This window comes from Leiobunum rupestre, chromosome 7 (genome assembly GCF_980474605.1).
Source record: "Leiobunum rupestre chromosome 7, qqLeiRupe1.1.hap1, whole genome shotgun sequence".
Classification (NCBI taxonomy): Eukaryota; Metazoa; Arthropoda; class Arachnida; order Opiliones; family Sclerosomatidae; genus Leiobunum; species Leiobunum rupestre.
In genome coordinates, this window is record NC_143390.1 from 33099333 (window position 1) to 33114102 (window position 14770).

The 14770-nt window shown below is 38.4% G+C and overlaps 1 protein-coding gene across 1 annotated transcript in view; it reads left to right on the forward strand.

The window, feature by feature from the left end:
* LOC149936091 (cell adhesion molecule Dscam1-like) overlaps positions 1-11393 on the forward strand; it is a 60778-nt gene extending 49385 nt beyond the window's left edge. The window contains exons 19-27 of the mRNA XM_090181676.1: positions 1526-1711; positions 3127-3337; positions 4108-4190; positions 5357-5527; positions 8020-8279; positions 8901-8982; positions 9262-9391; positions 10268-10383; positions 11032-11393. Of these exons, the coding sequence (XP_090037802.1) occupies positions 1526-1711; positions 3127-3337; positions 4108-4190; positions 5357-5527; positions 8020-8279; positions 8901-8982; positions 9262-9391; positions 10268-10383; positions 11032-11150 (1358 nt within the window). The 3' untranslated portion in view covers positions 11151-11393. The remainder of the gene's footprint in view (positions 1-1525; positions 1712-3126; positions 3338-4107; positions 4191-5356; positions 5528-8019; positions 8280-8900; positions 8983-9261; positions 9392-10267; positions 10384-11031) is intronic.
* The last annotated feature ends 3377 nt before the right edge of the window (positions 11394-14770 follow it).

The following is a 14770-nucleotide window of genomic DNA, read 5'->3' on the forward strand; positions in this document are numbered from 1 at the left end:
AAAATCCTTATCCTTTTCTCTGATTCATTTAGGCGTCCTTATTTGTTATTATTATATTTCATTTAAATCTCATAAACGTATTGTAACGATTTTTAAGTGGGTTTTCGATATTTTTCTTCATTCTTATCAAAGATTGGAATTTAATCGAGATTCTATTAAATTTCAATATAACGACGTTCAGGTTCTTTTAATATTTATTGGAAAAATAATTGTTTGCGATGCGAATACTCGATATAACAACCAACGAGGGTTTTCTTCCATTAAAGTTTTTTCGGGTAATAAATATTATGGAATATTAAAGTACGAAATGGAGCTTTCTCGGTGAACGCCATTATCGTACCTGTTCGGGGAATTTGATAACCGATGCGTTTTCAATTTCAGAGGTTAAAGTATTTTAGTTTAAAACCTTACTGCCAGGTAAAAGAGGCGGCATTAACTTGTTACGTTCTTGAAAACGCCGTACGAGCTGTCATCGGGCTAAAAGATAGCTACGGTTTAAAGTTAATTGAACGCGGCACGAATTTTCATGCTTTCGGTAACACACGAAAACCGAGACCCCAAAACCGAGGTTTTATTACCATTTTACAAAACAAAATGGCGGAAAATGGGTTGCCTTCGTACGATATTTCTCACGGCGTACGTGAGCAGTTTCGCATTCGAGCCATTCCTAACACGTGTTTAGAAATTGCGAGCGGTAGCTATAAAAATAGGTAAAAAATCCTCTTTCGGTTTGCGCCAAGGTATAATAAATACAGTAGAAATCCAATATCGTGTCTAAGAAATTTCGAAAGTGACGCAAAAAAAATCAATATTAAACTCCGTAGAAATAAGGCTTAGTTTCGGGTCATCACGAGTATACAACGCTTCGCTTCCAACGCTAACGCTAGATATGAAGAAACTGGCCTAAAAAGAAACGAGCGAGACATACTTTCAAATATTGAATTTCCGCACGGAGGAGGGGCTATATAAAGGGACTCTGGGCGTAAGTTTTTGTGTAAAACCTGTCAACAACGTCGAGGATTATCTCTAAAACGGTGAGGACAACTCTTTCCCCTTTAAAAGCGAGGATTCTCGAGAATGTACATCGTGAAACGATGACGGTTTGCACGACCATTTTGGGAATTTGCAGGATAGGTTAACTCTCCATTTCGGTGTCTCGAGAAAAATGATGTTAAGAAAAGGGATGGGGGCTTTGCGTGTATCGAGTGAAAGATTTTTTTCAATAAATCACGAAAGGGAAGTTGAGTACATCAGGAAACCATCTGCACTCTTTTATTTTTTTATACCCTCGCTTTTTCCCCAGTTCCTACTTTCTTCGCTATCTGGCGAGTCTTGCCACTTCAAATCCGTCGCAACTTCGAAACGCGTCTGTCCTTTTAGATTTTCTTTAACGGATTTGGTATAAATAAAAAGACGTGACGGATACGTTACGCAGTTGCGATTGCGCGCTATAGCTTTCTTCCTTCGCTTATCTGATTTGTTATTTCTGAAAAAAATTTCCCTTCGTCGGCACTCTCTGGCGCAGGTCATGTCCTTCAGTATCGCAAAGAAGCCGAGGAATGGATGGAGATTCAACTGCCTCCCGAAACCTCCTCTTACACGGTGGAAGATCTCACCTGCGGAACCCGATATCAATTTTATATCTACGCCTTTAACCGAGTGGGCAAGGGTGATCCCAGTGAAGTGATCGCCCTGAAGACGGAGGGAACCGGTAAGAAAATGAAATTTTATCGGGCTATTTTTACAACATCTTCCACTCTCCACCCGGCCATCGTCGGGGAATTGAGTTCCTCCACGATTGCACTGGGATCCACGCTATTCCCCGTAGTTGACTATCGTTATTCATTCGTAACTTCTTGGATTATTTAAAGAAAATGCCACGTGACCAATCGATTTCATTCTTTTGAGAACTATTTCCCGTGAAAATTAGACGAGATGGAAATGCGAAAGGTAGACCTCCGCTATTTGGACGCCTATGACGTGCCAAAAATCAATACATAAAACGCACGCAAAATGTTTTAAGTGTCACTGGAAAGAGAGCGAGCTTTAATCCAATTAGCGTTATCTTTAAAATTACTTCAAACGTCCTTAATTAATGATCTTATAGGTCTCCTTTAAAAGGTAACCAAAAATTGTCAATTTTCTTAGAGGAAGTTGAACCTTAACATTTTAATAAATTGGGAGTTTTTCATTCCGATTAATTAGGAGCAAATTTCAAAAGTTGGAATCTCTGGATTTCTCTTAAGACAAATATATAATCAAATTAATTTTTAATGACAATTCTTAGATAAGGCTTTTCCAGTCTCTTCCGTATTTTATTGTACGAAGCAAAAATTTTAAATGGAAGGTTATTAGAATAGCGTTGTCTAGCTCTAAAAGAGTGCTCTAGGTATTCTTCTCTCTCACGGAGAAGTATAGCGAACCCTTCAACTTTCTATTTTCCTTCTATCCGAGCGACTAAATTCTCGAGAGCTCACTCTATATCACCCTTTCGTTATTCTTTCTGCCTAATTTATTTTTCTTAAGCTCCGCTCACTAAGACTCCCGGGACCTTTGCTCCTTTTCTAGAACGCTTAATTCTGCAACTTGACTTTTTAGTTTCAGGCTTGCTCATATATTAAATTAATGAAATGCGTAAAATGAATTTTTTATTGTCTGTATTGACTCTTCCGAGAAAAAACTTTGAAGCCCGTTTCCGAGACGCCCTTTGAAAATTTTAGCTCGCGTAAAGTCATCCCGCGATCTAGATCATACGTTGCTACCGTTGTCTAGCAACGTTTTAAAATTTTTAAATATCAGGGATAGTTTTCTCTCATGTGTGTACGTAAGTGTTTTCATTTCCGAAAGTCAAGGGTTTGCCTTAGCTTCGATGACGCAAAATCTAAAGACAAATATTTGCGTTAAAGTATATCCTTTCGTATAGAGAGAACGTTTTCCTTGTCCTTTGATCCCGAGACGAAGACAGCGTCCGAGTGGGATGTCAACCCAAATAACCCCGATAAAGCTGTTCTCAGGATTGCTCTCCCACTCTTACCATTCTCAAACAGCAGTGGGCCAATCTCCTCCTTTTCTTTTTCACGTTTCTTTTAACACTCGGTTTTCTTGTTTGTCTTTGGTTATGGACAGAGCCAGTACCGCCTAACGAACGACACTTGATCGTTCGCAATGTCACCAACCTCTCGCTTCTGCTTAATTCTTGGGGTGACGGGGGATGTCCGATCAAGCACTTCGTAGTTCAGTTCCGACGCGAGAGCGAGCAAGAATGGAATCTATTATCGTCCAGCATCAGACCTGATCAAGAAGTGGCTCTACTCGTCGACTTGAGTCCCGGAACGTGGTAGGATTTCTTTTACGACCTATACGTATCTTAGGCTTGACCATCGCGTAGAGTGATCGCCGAAAAAAAGACTTTAATCACTGACCAAAATTATTTATTATAGCTGCAATAACCTTTGTACGCTGACAAACCCTTACGTTTATTGCATTTCTCGCCAGGGGAGACGGCTGATTAACGACTTTTAGTCACGGGTATAAATTGAAGCCCGCCTACCTCTCTTCACTCGTTCGTGATAAATTGTATTGGTTTTTGACAGTTGTAGTCCCGATACGTTGCAGTTTGTAGAGAGTGTGATAAGAGTGCCTTATTTAACTCGACAACGTTATCAACAACGTTATTAATAAGACTCGACGGAGTAGCCCCAGGGAACCATCTTCGACGACCGTGTCCATTAGGATGAAATATTTCTACAAAATCAGCGCCATCACGGTCAACAGATTTATTTCCCTATACAAATATTTGCGATGATAAGGCGAGCCGTAAAAACCCTTATCCTTCGTTTTCCCCGCAGAGAAACGCGAACCGTAGCGTTCATTTGTCAATCCTTTATCAGTGAATCGTGATTGGTACGCGTAATAGATCTTAGGAATTACCTCGGTGGGATACCGTCAAAAAAACCGAAGAGCGCAACGAGTTAAGGACACTTATTAAAGCCAATCACGTTTCTCATTAAGCAAGCCTATAGATTTTCCGGCAAACAATGAAGAACCGCTCGCGTCTATATATACTAGCGAAACGATTATGATTTTTGCGGGATAACCTCGTTTCAGGTACAACCTCTTAATGTCAGCCTTCAATGATGCCGGAGAAGCTCAAGCCGAGTACTCCGTGGCCACTTTGACCCTCTCAGGAGGTGAGACGCCAAATTTATTTTCCGCTTTTTTCGCCGCGTGAAAGACCGAGATCTTCAGCGAGCAACCGAAATATTAGCCTTTTCCGCTAAATTATTAAGCTCGAACATATTAGCCGGACGAATCAGTGGTTCAGCGCGCTTTAATAAAGAGACGCCACCTTCACCGTTCGAAACTCTTCGTCCATCGCTCCTTAAAGCTCTTCAACCGTCCGTGTGACAGAAGCCTCTTCATCTCTTTTAATTCCTTTCCGTATTCCCGAAGTCAGTATCGAGACTGCCGCCGCTACTGAAAAGGCGAGCCCAAAATATATACGGGAGGGAAGGACGTCGCGGAGGAGAGAGGATTTCGGGGCAAGGCCGTAATACAATGGGCGCGCATTAATAACGGTGGCGGCCGCTAGATAAGATGCTATATAGAACCCCGAGGACCGAGGCCGCGCTATAAGTTAAGTGTTTTGATAATGATATTGGATAATATAAAGGCCTCGGAAGCCCGATATAATTAAGATCAATGGCCGAGCCTCCTTTCGAATATCGCATTTGGAATAGAAATTTATCGTTTTACGTTACGAAAACTATCCGGGAAGAGAGGCCGTATAATATTCGTAAAATTTTACTGGCTAGGAAGTAAAGGTTTTATGGACGTTCGGTTTAAAGGGTTTGAATCGGCCCGAAGAGTTTAACGCGGTTGAAGTCGTAAAATGAGATTGCTATCAACCGACGGATGTACGTGGAACCTTCCTTCTTACTATTTCCTTTAAATGTTATTCGGGGCTATTATATTCCTTGTTTCCAATCCCCATTTTTAATCGATTGTATAAATTATTTACACCACGGACATTCACCGCGATATTGGCCGATAATGAGCCATCCAGACCAATAGCTTTCCATTCGCGACGACTAAGTTACGTCATTCCTGTATTTCCTAAAGAAAAGACTGTAAATTGATCGAGATTTAATTGATGTCGTCCATTCCGTGGTCATGTAAGAGGGATGACAGTCACGTGAGCTTTCAATCATTAAGCCTACGAGACGCTCTCTAGATTTACTGACTATCTTAACCGTATTCTCCGCGAAAGGGAGACAGTATACGAAGAGTTTCTTTTCGTTTTGTTTTTGAACCATCTGCTGGGCCATTTTTTCCCTTCTTCCGCATTCTCGTATAGGTACCGTGGAGCCTAAAACGGGAAGTGACCCTCCGGATAACTCTAAGCTGCGCAGCCTTTCAATCATTGTTCCAGTGACGTCGGCTCTTTTAGTCTTGGTTGCCGTCGGGATTGCCGTTTTCTTCCTCGTCTGCAAGAAAAGGAGCGGCAGATCGAGCAACATATATGAAGGTAATCCATTACCGTCGAACGTTCAACCCTCATCTTCCACGGCCACGCGCGTGCGTCTTTGTAGTGCTTTAGTAGTTTTTTTTTCGTGTCTGGGCTTGCGCGCGAGGGCTGGAGGATAAAAAAAAGTTAGGTTTCAAACTAGGATGTCTTTGACGCGATAAAGCTCTTGTTCTTGCTTCTAGCGCGGCTCCCAAAATGATTTTGATTACGGCGTATACAAGTTACTACTAAGTGATGGGTCAGCGTCAGACTAATGTCGATAACGAGGGCCTGCTTTTTTATCGCTGGGAGGAATCCAAGACGTTTTAGCCTTCTTTAACGATTTTTCTGATGTACTTGATGAAATGACGTTAGGGTTAATGTTGCGATACAAAATGGAGAGGGTTGCTAATGTCCACTTTTTTGCCTCGTGAACCTCCGTTCCCTGTAAATTTTATATTTTCAAGCCTTTCTTGACTTCCCAACAACGCAAAACTAGGAGCAGAAGGGTTAAATTAGGCTTGTCATTGTGTTTTTTTTTCATTCCCAAAAGCTTCGTAACTCTAACTACCGTCGTATCCAATGAACAAAAACGTAGTGTATGTTGCCCTAATTCATTCGCGTCGTACTTTCCTCAAAAACTGTAGGTATTCGGTATAGTTATTATGAAGCTCGCGTTTAGTCAAGCGCGATAGATTTACACGTATAAAGGCGAAGAGTGTTGTAGGCTTTACTAACAAGCTACGAAGCTGCCTTGGTCATCATCGGGGGGAGGGAGTCACTCTGTTCCAGACACTGACGACTTCAATTCAATTCAGTACAATTTTATTTAATAATTTTGTTTTACATAGGTTTATTGGGGCTAAGTCATGGTTGACTTGTGAGCCCTACAAATTTTTAGTTAAAACATTTTACTATATCGATATTTATATTAACATTTTAAGCATAAACGTAAGAAAAATAAACAATATTAATTAAAAGAAAAAACAAAAAATAAAAAGTATTGAAAATAATAACAGAGTGTATAAAATTACAACATTTAGAATTAGACTAGAACCAGACGGTAGAAAGATATGCGAGAAAATAAATTTTCATGTTAGGCGTTAATTATATTTATCTTTCGATCAGAAAATTCTTAATGTCTCGCTTGAATATATCATATTTTTTGTTTACGTCTATTGAATTATTTATATCGTTGAAAAGCTATATTCCGTTATGGTATATAGATGTAAATTTTTTATTTGTACTACAGTTTGGAAGAAAAAATTTATTTGGATTTCTAGAATTTATAGGTTTAATTTTTGGTTGTATAATTTTACGTTTACCATGGAAATCCTTATATAAAAATAAAATGGATAAGTAATCATAATAATTTGTAAACATTTAAGATTTTGTCTTTAAGGAATAATTCTTTAGTATGAGCTAGGTTTAAAGCGCGTATTGCTCGTTTTTGGAGATCACTTATTCTTTTTAGATTATTTTTACTTGTATTTCCCCAGATAAAATATCCATAACTTAATTTTGCGTTAAATAGTGTATAGTAGACTTCTTTTAATATCTTGTGGGTCATTATTGTTGTACATTTGTACATTATTCCGCTTATTGTTCTCAATGTCTTACATAGTTCAATTACATGGGCATTCCAGTTTAGATTTTGGTCGAAGACAATTCCGAGGTATTTGTAAGTTTGTACTTTGTTTAGTTTTTGATTGTCTATTTTTAAATCGATAGAGGTGTTTGTATTTTTACCTATATTGCTGAAAATTATGTATTCTGTTTTCGATAAGTTTAGTGTTAGGTTATTTTTTTTAGCCATGTATTAAGTTTGTCCAATGCAAGATTTACTTTTTGCATGATGGTAACGACGCATATCCCCCCCCCATTAATAATAGTGTGTCGTCTGCGTACAGAATTAATCCAGATTTGATAACGTCCGTGATATCATTTAGATATAGATTAAAAAGTAAAGGAAATAGTACTGAGCCCTGTGGGGTGCCATTACTTAGCTTTCTGGGCTCAGATAGTACACCGTTCACTTTGGTATAGCATACTCTATTGATTAAATAGCTTTCAAGCCAGCTACCGGCTACACCTCTTATTCCCAAGTCGTTTAATTTTCTTAATAAGTTTTTATGAGGGATGGAATCGAAAGCTTTAGGGGAACGGCTGTAAAACAATTTGAAAAATAGGGATTTTTGGTTATCAAACATTCTTTCTCTACCTTTAAAAGCGTCCTGAAAAAAAACCCGCTTCAAAGTTGAGTCACGACGCTCTATTCGCAATTAAACGCCGTAACTGGAAAAGCGCGCACGTACGAGCCTTCAATCTGAGCGTGCCCATATAGGCCTTTAGATCTCCAAGGGGTAAAATAGGGAGTGGAACGAGGTAGTAGAGTAAAATCGCATAGCTTGGCAATTGCGTCACGTCTTAGATCTCCGGTGACTCGGAAAAGATAACGTTTCTGGGCTCTCATTCGCGAACTCATCCGTTCCTTCTGGTCGTTCCGTTTGCAGGAGTTCGAGCGAGCGAAACTGGAGGACCTAAAGGAGAAGCCATCGTCTTGGGGGAAATCGAGAAGCCCTACGAGCAAGGAAGGGAGCAGGTTTACTTTCCGTCACCGTACGCTTCTTCCAAGGTCCCGCCGTCTTCGATGGGTCGCGAGCATTCCGAGGGTCACCTCGATAGCCCTCGTTCCTTCGGACACTCGGGTCTCCGAGGACTCCCACACGTGTATGACGTGCCTCAACACCTTCGGGGCGGAAGCTCCAGAGAAGTTAGTACCAATTTGTTGGTCCGAGTCAATATTGTCCGAAACCATACCCTCCATATACCCAACGGGCCACGGGGGAATTCCTCTTAATTAGATTTAGCTTGGTCGTATAGCGAATGACTACGTGGCGGGTCAAACAGACAGAAGTTAACTTAAAATGAAAAGATTAAAGAGATATATCAGTTATCTTCATTCGTATAAAATCCCTTATCGTTACCGTCAAAATTTCCGTTATCCACACAATTTCGTGACCCTACAGTTACCAAAAAATTTTGCTAAAGTATATTGATCGGTACTAGTAGTGTTCTACTCTGGCAAAGCCTTTGAGCTAAGAGTGTTTTCGTAAAATATACACGCTCGAAGGTTGGGCCTGGCATGGTTTAAAAAACCCGGTGTTATTACAAATAACAGTGGGTTTTCTATCAGAATTATCCCCACTTTAATTATCGATCATATTTGAATAACCTAAATAAAAATCGCTGACGTCTTTTCCTCTTCATCGTATATGTTCACCCTCTATTTTTTTCTGAAAAACGTGTTCTTGACATCTTAACTTCTTTTTTGATTTTTCTTCCCCCATTTCCCCTGCTCCGTCACATCGTATGGAAAATGGGAAAACTCCAGCAAGACAGCTGTTCCAATTACCAACTAAGTCCAACCAGCCTCTCTCGATATAATGGCGTATCCCTAGCCAAAGTGAATTTCGGTATGTATAGAACACCGCACTCGAATACAATAAAAACGACGCCGTACATTCGTATCTCCTTAAAAGAGAGCCACCCTTATTAAATTCTGTTCCGGAGTAGTTTGAAAAACCCCTTAAAAATTTGCGGAATAGAGTTGCCCGATGCAGACATTTTTTCGCTTCCCTCGAAAAAAAAAATTTCGAATGGAATTGTTCGGGATATTTATAGAAAAGCGTTGATTCGGTTTTCTTTGGTTTTCATACGTTTCTTTCGCCTTTTCTCTCTGTCTTCGGATGAAGCCGCGGAGCTGGAAGGCAAGCTTTGCAATTACGGGGAGCACAGGCCGTTGAGTTCCCACGCCGCGTCGCACAATGCTCGCCGGGAAGCTGACAAGCGCTGGTCCGCTCCGCTTTATTCGGAAAAACCTAGGTGAGTGCGCGCGATTTTTTCAATCACTTTTCTCCTACACTCTTTCTCCATCCCGTGCCGGCAATTTTCGTATACGCCGAGGTGGTGCTGGGTTAATTCGCTTTCCATTTAGACGCGTTGGCGTGCCTCGTAAACGTCCTCTTTAAGTGGGTTTTTCTAGTATGTGGAAAATTATCTACTAGGTTCTTAAAGTGCGTGCACTTTAGGCCTGATGTAATTTCAGACGGAGAAAATGGATTATCCAACCCTCGTTCCAAAAGAAAACCATTTTGTTTTGCTAATGTAATTTTTGGACTAGATACTTTTCGTTAGATTTTTAAAATACTGGCTATACGTGTGTCTAGAAATTATTCTAGTGTGCTAAAAATTATGTTATTATCATCGCTATCATCTTCTCTAACAACTCGTTATTTCTAATATAAATAAAAATTAGCTATTCTAATTTTTGGTATTTTAAATGTAAAATCATTGCTCCTTTTCTAGATTACATTAATGATTAAAATCACCGTTACTAACACTAGCATTTAAAGCATTGTTACATATGATTGAAAGTTATTTTTTAGTCAAAAGAGATAAAGTTTAGTTAGGAATAGCAATAACGATTTCATTTTAGAAATATATTAAAATATTTATATTCCTCTCTAAAGTAATTTTTTTCCAGTTATATCAGTTATATATACGTAGCCCACTTAATAATCTAATATTAATAGTTGGGATACATTGAAATATCGGGATCTTTCTCTAAGCTTTAATATATAATCCTACATAAATCCCTTTAACTAATGATTTCCGCTTTGCCCGGGCTGAATGCCGATCTGTGCTTCTTTGGTCTCTCCGCATGTTCTTGTTGTCCTTTTCTGTCCACCCTGCATCCAGACTGAGATCGGGCTTAGCGCTAAGATATGGCGTCTATCCTCCTCAGATAGGACTGGGCGATATGGAACTTTCGGACACGGAGTGTGACCAAGACCTTAATGATCTTTACGATATCGGTAAGTACCAGCATCGAACATTGCGTTTCCTTTTCTCTCTGGCGCGATCCCACTTCTCGGTTCTTTTTCATCGAAATTCCTATTTGACGGGCGCTCTTAGATTTATTTAGATCCACCACGCGGTTCCAACTACAAAGTACTGGCATGTACGCGATGAACCCCTTCTCGTGTTAAGAGTCGGAAATTAAGTCCATGAACTGTGGCTATTAACATCGCGAAGAATTCAAAATACTATTTTCTTAGCCGTAAACCGTCACACCACATTCCATTCGTACCGTTCCCGAATCACCTAACAAGACGAATATAAATTCAAAGATGTACGAAATTTAGTTGTAAAGTCGCGTTTTATTAGTCGCGAAGGTCGCTATGAATATGAGATGTATAAATAGTTCAATTTGTATTGTTAGTTATTGCAGAAACTTAATTTGACCATTACCATAAATGTAAGCGCATTATAGGCATTAACATTTACTAATCGTAAACTATTGTAGTTTAGAATTAAACGACGAGTTTAGTTACGTTGTATGATATTGGATAGCTTTATTTAGGTTCTACGGCGTGTTCGCTTTTTTCATTTGGTTTGTTTAAAAGGGCGTCGAGATTGCGAAATATGTCTTAAAAAATTCCTCCCGTTATCATCCAATTAAGTGTGTTTGGAAGATCATCTGGCTTTTCTTCACCTGCTGGCGAGCGGAGAGAGGCCCATCATCGAAGAAGCGGACGAGAACGCCGCTTATTTCGATTGCAATCATATGGACGACCGATGAAAATTACACACACAACCCTCGATTGCTGTCGTCTCTTTATGTTTATTCATTCATATATGATGAAAGGTTCTCATTGTGAGCGTCTCGCCAAAAATGCCTCGTGGAAAGACGAACGTTCTAAATAAAATGACGCTAATCAAATGAACCAATAAAAATTATTTTAATTCGGTGTCGTTTTCGAGCATTCAGGACTCAAACCTCGATCGATATTCGAGATAATGTTACTATGAACGTTTTACCACGAAAAAACCGAAAATTTCCAATCATTTAAGATAAAAAAATTGAACTGTCCCTGTGAATAAACTTTGTCATACGGAGAATGATTTATCGAGAATAAAAAAATCAAACGGTTACCACTACGTATACCTGTTGGTTTTCCTAAAAACAAATTAAATTGTTTGCCAAAATTTGAAAAACGATTGTCAATATTTGTTATTTCTGTCATAGCAAATGATTCTGCCATTTGATAATGGGCTTTTTTTGGATGCATCTATAACGTTTGAACGATTTATTGTTAGGATACCAACGACGCCTAAATTAATTAGTTTTAATTTCAATACCACGTTTTCTTTTTAGTATTTTAACTCTCCTCTAGTGTTTCAAATAGTTAGCTCATTTGAAAATTAAAAAAATATATATTTACATCGTATTATATTGAAAATCTGTAAATATCTCATGAACTTACCAAACATTTTTTCCGCTTTAAAAAGCATATTTGATCTATTAATAGAAACATTTATAAAACACGGTTGATTGGAAAAAGAAACCGATTTTTTTATATATATTTCCATTAAAAGTAAACCAAGTCTTTATAACAAAGGTATGCAGATGGAATAGCGTTCTCTAAAATCATGGGTTCGCAAAACTGATATAATTTCAGCTGGGTTTCTAAAATAGCAGCGGCAACCCAAATCCTTTATTAATTTTGGGTAAGGTAATAAAATTATATTGAGTTGGGTTCCGTTAGGTTTCGCAAGGCCAACGATCCGCAAATATCCTCAAATTTTATTAATTTATGACAACGCTTCGCTGTTTGAGGACCAAACTTATTTGAAAGTTGCTGTTTTGAAAGACACTGAAATTGCAAACGTGGTTTTGAAAAATGCTGAAACACCGACCAATACAAATTGAATTACATTAAGGCTTATAAGAATTTTATTGTTTTAGATAATTTCGGATTTTAAAGCAAAGACTTTGGTTGTCAGCGGTTGAAGTGTGTGTTTGCAAGTATGAATGTATCATTGTTGAGTAAACAGGGGTTGTATAGTGGACATATAAAGTAAGAGACCATTCTTCAAATTTTATCGCCAACCAGCGTTGGTACCGAGAAAATGGACTAAACGTGGTTATCTTCTAATATCGTGTACGTGCATGTTTAATATTTTAGGTGCAAATCTTTACAATATCGGACATCGTGACGCTGGTCTAATGGAACCAATAGCGCTTTCCAGAGTCGGCTCCAATAGTTTATTCGTCAAATTTCAGGTTTATTAGTTAAAGGTCATGGAAATTCAACAAACTTGCGAGAGCTTCGAGAACCATGAACGCTCACTTTCAAAACTACAAATTGCCGAGAACATGGAGTAAGTTCTTTGTATTTTTTTAAGTTTTCTACTTTCATTAAACGTACATTCTGACGAGAATGCCGTGGCCGCGATTACTCTATTTAAAGAGAAGATAGCGAAAGGGGCTACATCCTTTTCACGCGTTATAATAAAGTCCCCAAAGTGTAGGAAAACCCTGCCTGTTCGAAAGAGAAGATGCCGCCGATAAACAACAACTTGTTAATTTAGCATGTCGAAAAAAAGGGTGTCACCAGCTCTAATTTCAAATCGTGTCACCGGAGACCCGAAGCGGAAATTACGCTCTCTCTTCCACAAACAACTTCCGGAAGCGTTCGTAACCGTTAATATCCGGATCTCCTCTCTCACCCTCCGCGTGTCCCTTATACGTATAGAATATGTATAAAACGCCGTATTTTCCTAGAATGACTACGTAAACGCGACGCTACCACTGGTGCAGTGTATATTGCGTAAACCTTTCCCCCTTAAGAGTATATTGTCATCACTAAAGTATTCCTTCCATCCCAAACACGCAAGTGGCCGTTTTAATCACGAGACAGGGAGCGAGCTCGGAACGGCCCACTAAATTCGGTAGGCTTCGCCTTTCGCAGTGTATAAAAGACGGAGCGTATTATTGACGCCGTGTTAGCTACTGAGAAAACTCGCTCTACCATGCAGAGAGCCACTGGGAGAAAGCTAGCTAGCTCGCGAAAGACCCGCTCCAAGTTCATCATGGATTAAATTACCGATCCCTCCCTTAATATAAATGTTCCGTTAAAGACGATATGAGGTTGGTCCGCTTTCGTCAGCGCTGTCGGGTTATCTTGCTTTTTGAAAACTGGGAATTGCGTGCTGGCCGCATCTAGAGAGTTAATTAAATTTGCCAAATTAGGGGGAAATCAACATTTTAAGAATTATAACTTTGGCCGATTTATAGTTGCGCGTGCCGATGGGGACTCATTTTAAGTGTAAATGCGTAACGTACGCTGTACTCTGTTCTTGATTTAAATGGTTTATATATCTCTAGAGTTTAGCTGTTTACGGCTACCCTAGAGGAATGACGATAAAAATCACATTAAAATTCATTAGCACTCAAATAAATGTAACCTATGTTTATCCGTAACTTTGTAATGGTGGACCGTCTATTAAAGCATCTACACTGCCGTTTGGGAATTTCGCTTTAGTTTGAAGTAGCTATACACAAAACTCGTAGGTATGAACATTAAAAATCCAATACTTTACTCACTCCAACAATTTAGCCTGCGCTTTTGTAGAACTCTATTAAGTTCGTGGGAGTAGATTTTAAATTCGGTGTAGTGCGAATAAAGGTGGAACTCATAGACAGACTAGAGCAAGCTAATGAAATAGGACAATTAGATTAAAAGTTGTTAACCTGGTGCCAACTTGCTGTTTAATTGCCAGTCCCTAAACTTAAAGGGAATTTGCTATACATTCTTTATATTTTCTTAATTTTGGTTTTTTAATGAAGTTTCTTCTCATCACTTGTTATTTTTGTTATAGTTTATTGCGTTACAAAATTCAGTAGACGTTTATAGGTATATTTCGTCACATACATATATAATACACGGATAATTTTAACCTCAATTGACTGTGGTCATAAGGGTTATTGAGTCAATTTTAAATAACTTCAGAGTAATTATAATGTACTTACTACTGGTATTGAACAAATATAATATATATCTCGTACATTTGTAGCTTTTAAAAAATCCTGAAATAAGTATTTTTAAATTATTAAATTTTTATATTTCAAGTACTATAAAAATCAACTACTTTTTTCTATTTAATAACTTAAATATATTTCGACCAAAAGTTTGATCCGTAATATATGTATGTTGACGAAAATTATTATTTGAAATTTAAATACATTGCGCTTTGTTTGAAAATCTAAAAGTAATTGACTTAAGTCCTATTTACCACTATATTTTAAGTTAAAGCACTAAATATAAGCTTGTTGAGCCTATAAACAAAATCCACGCGTGTCTCTTATTTTATAAAATAATTATTTAAATCTTTTAATGGATAAATTTAAAACAAATT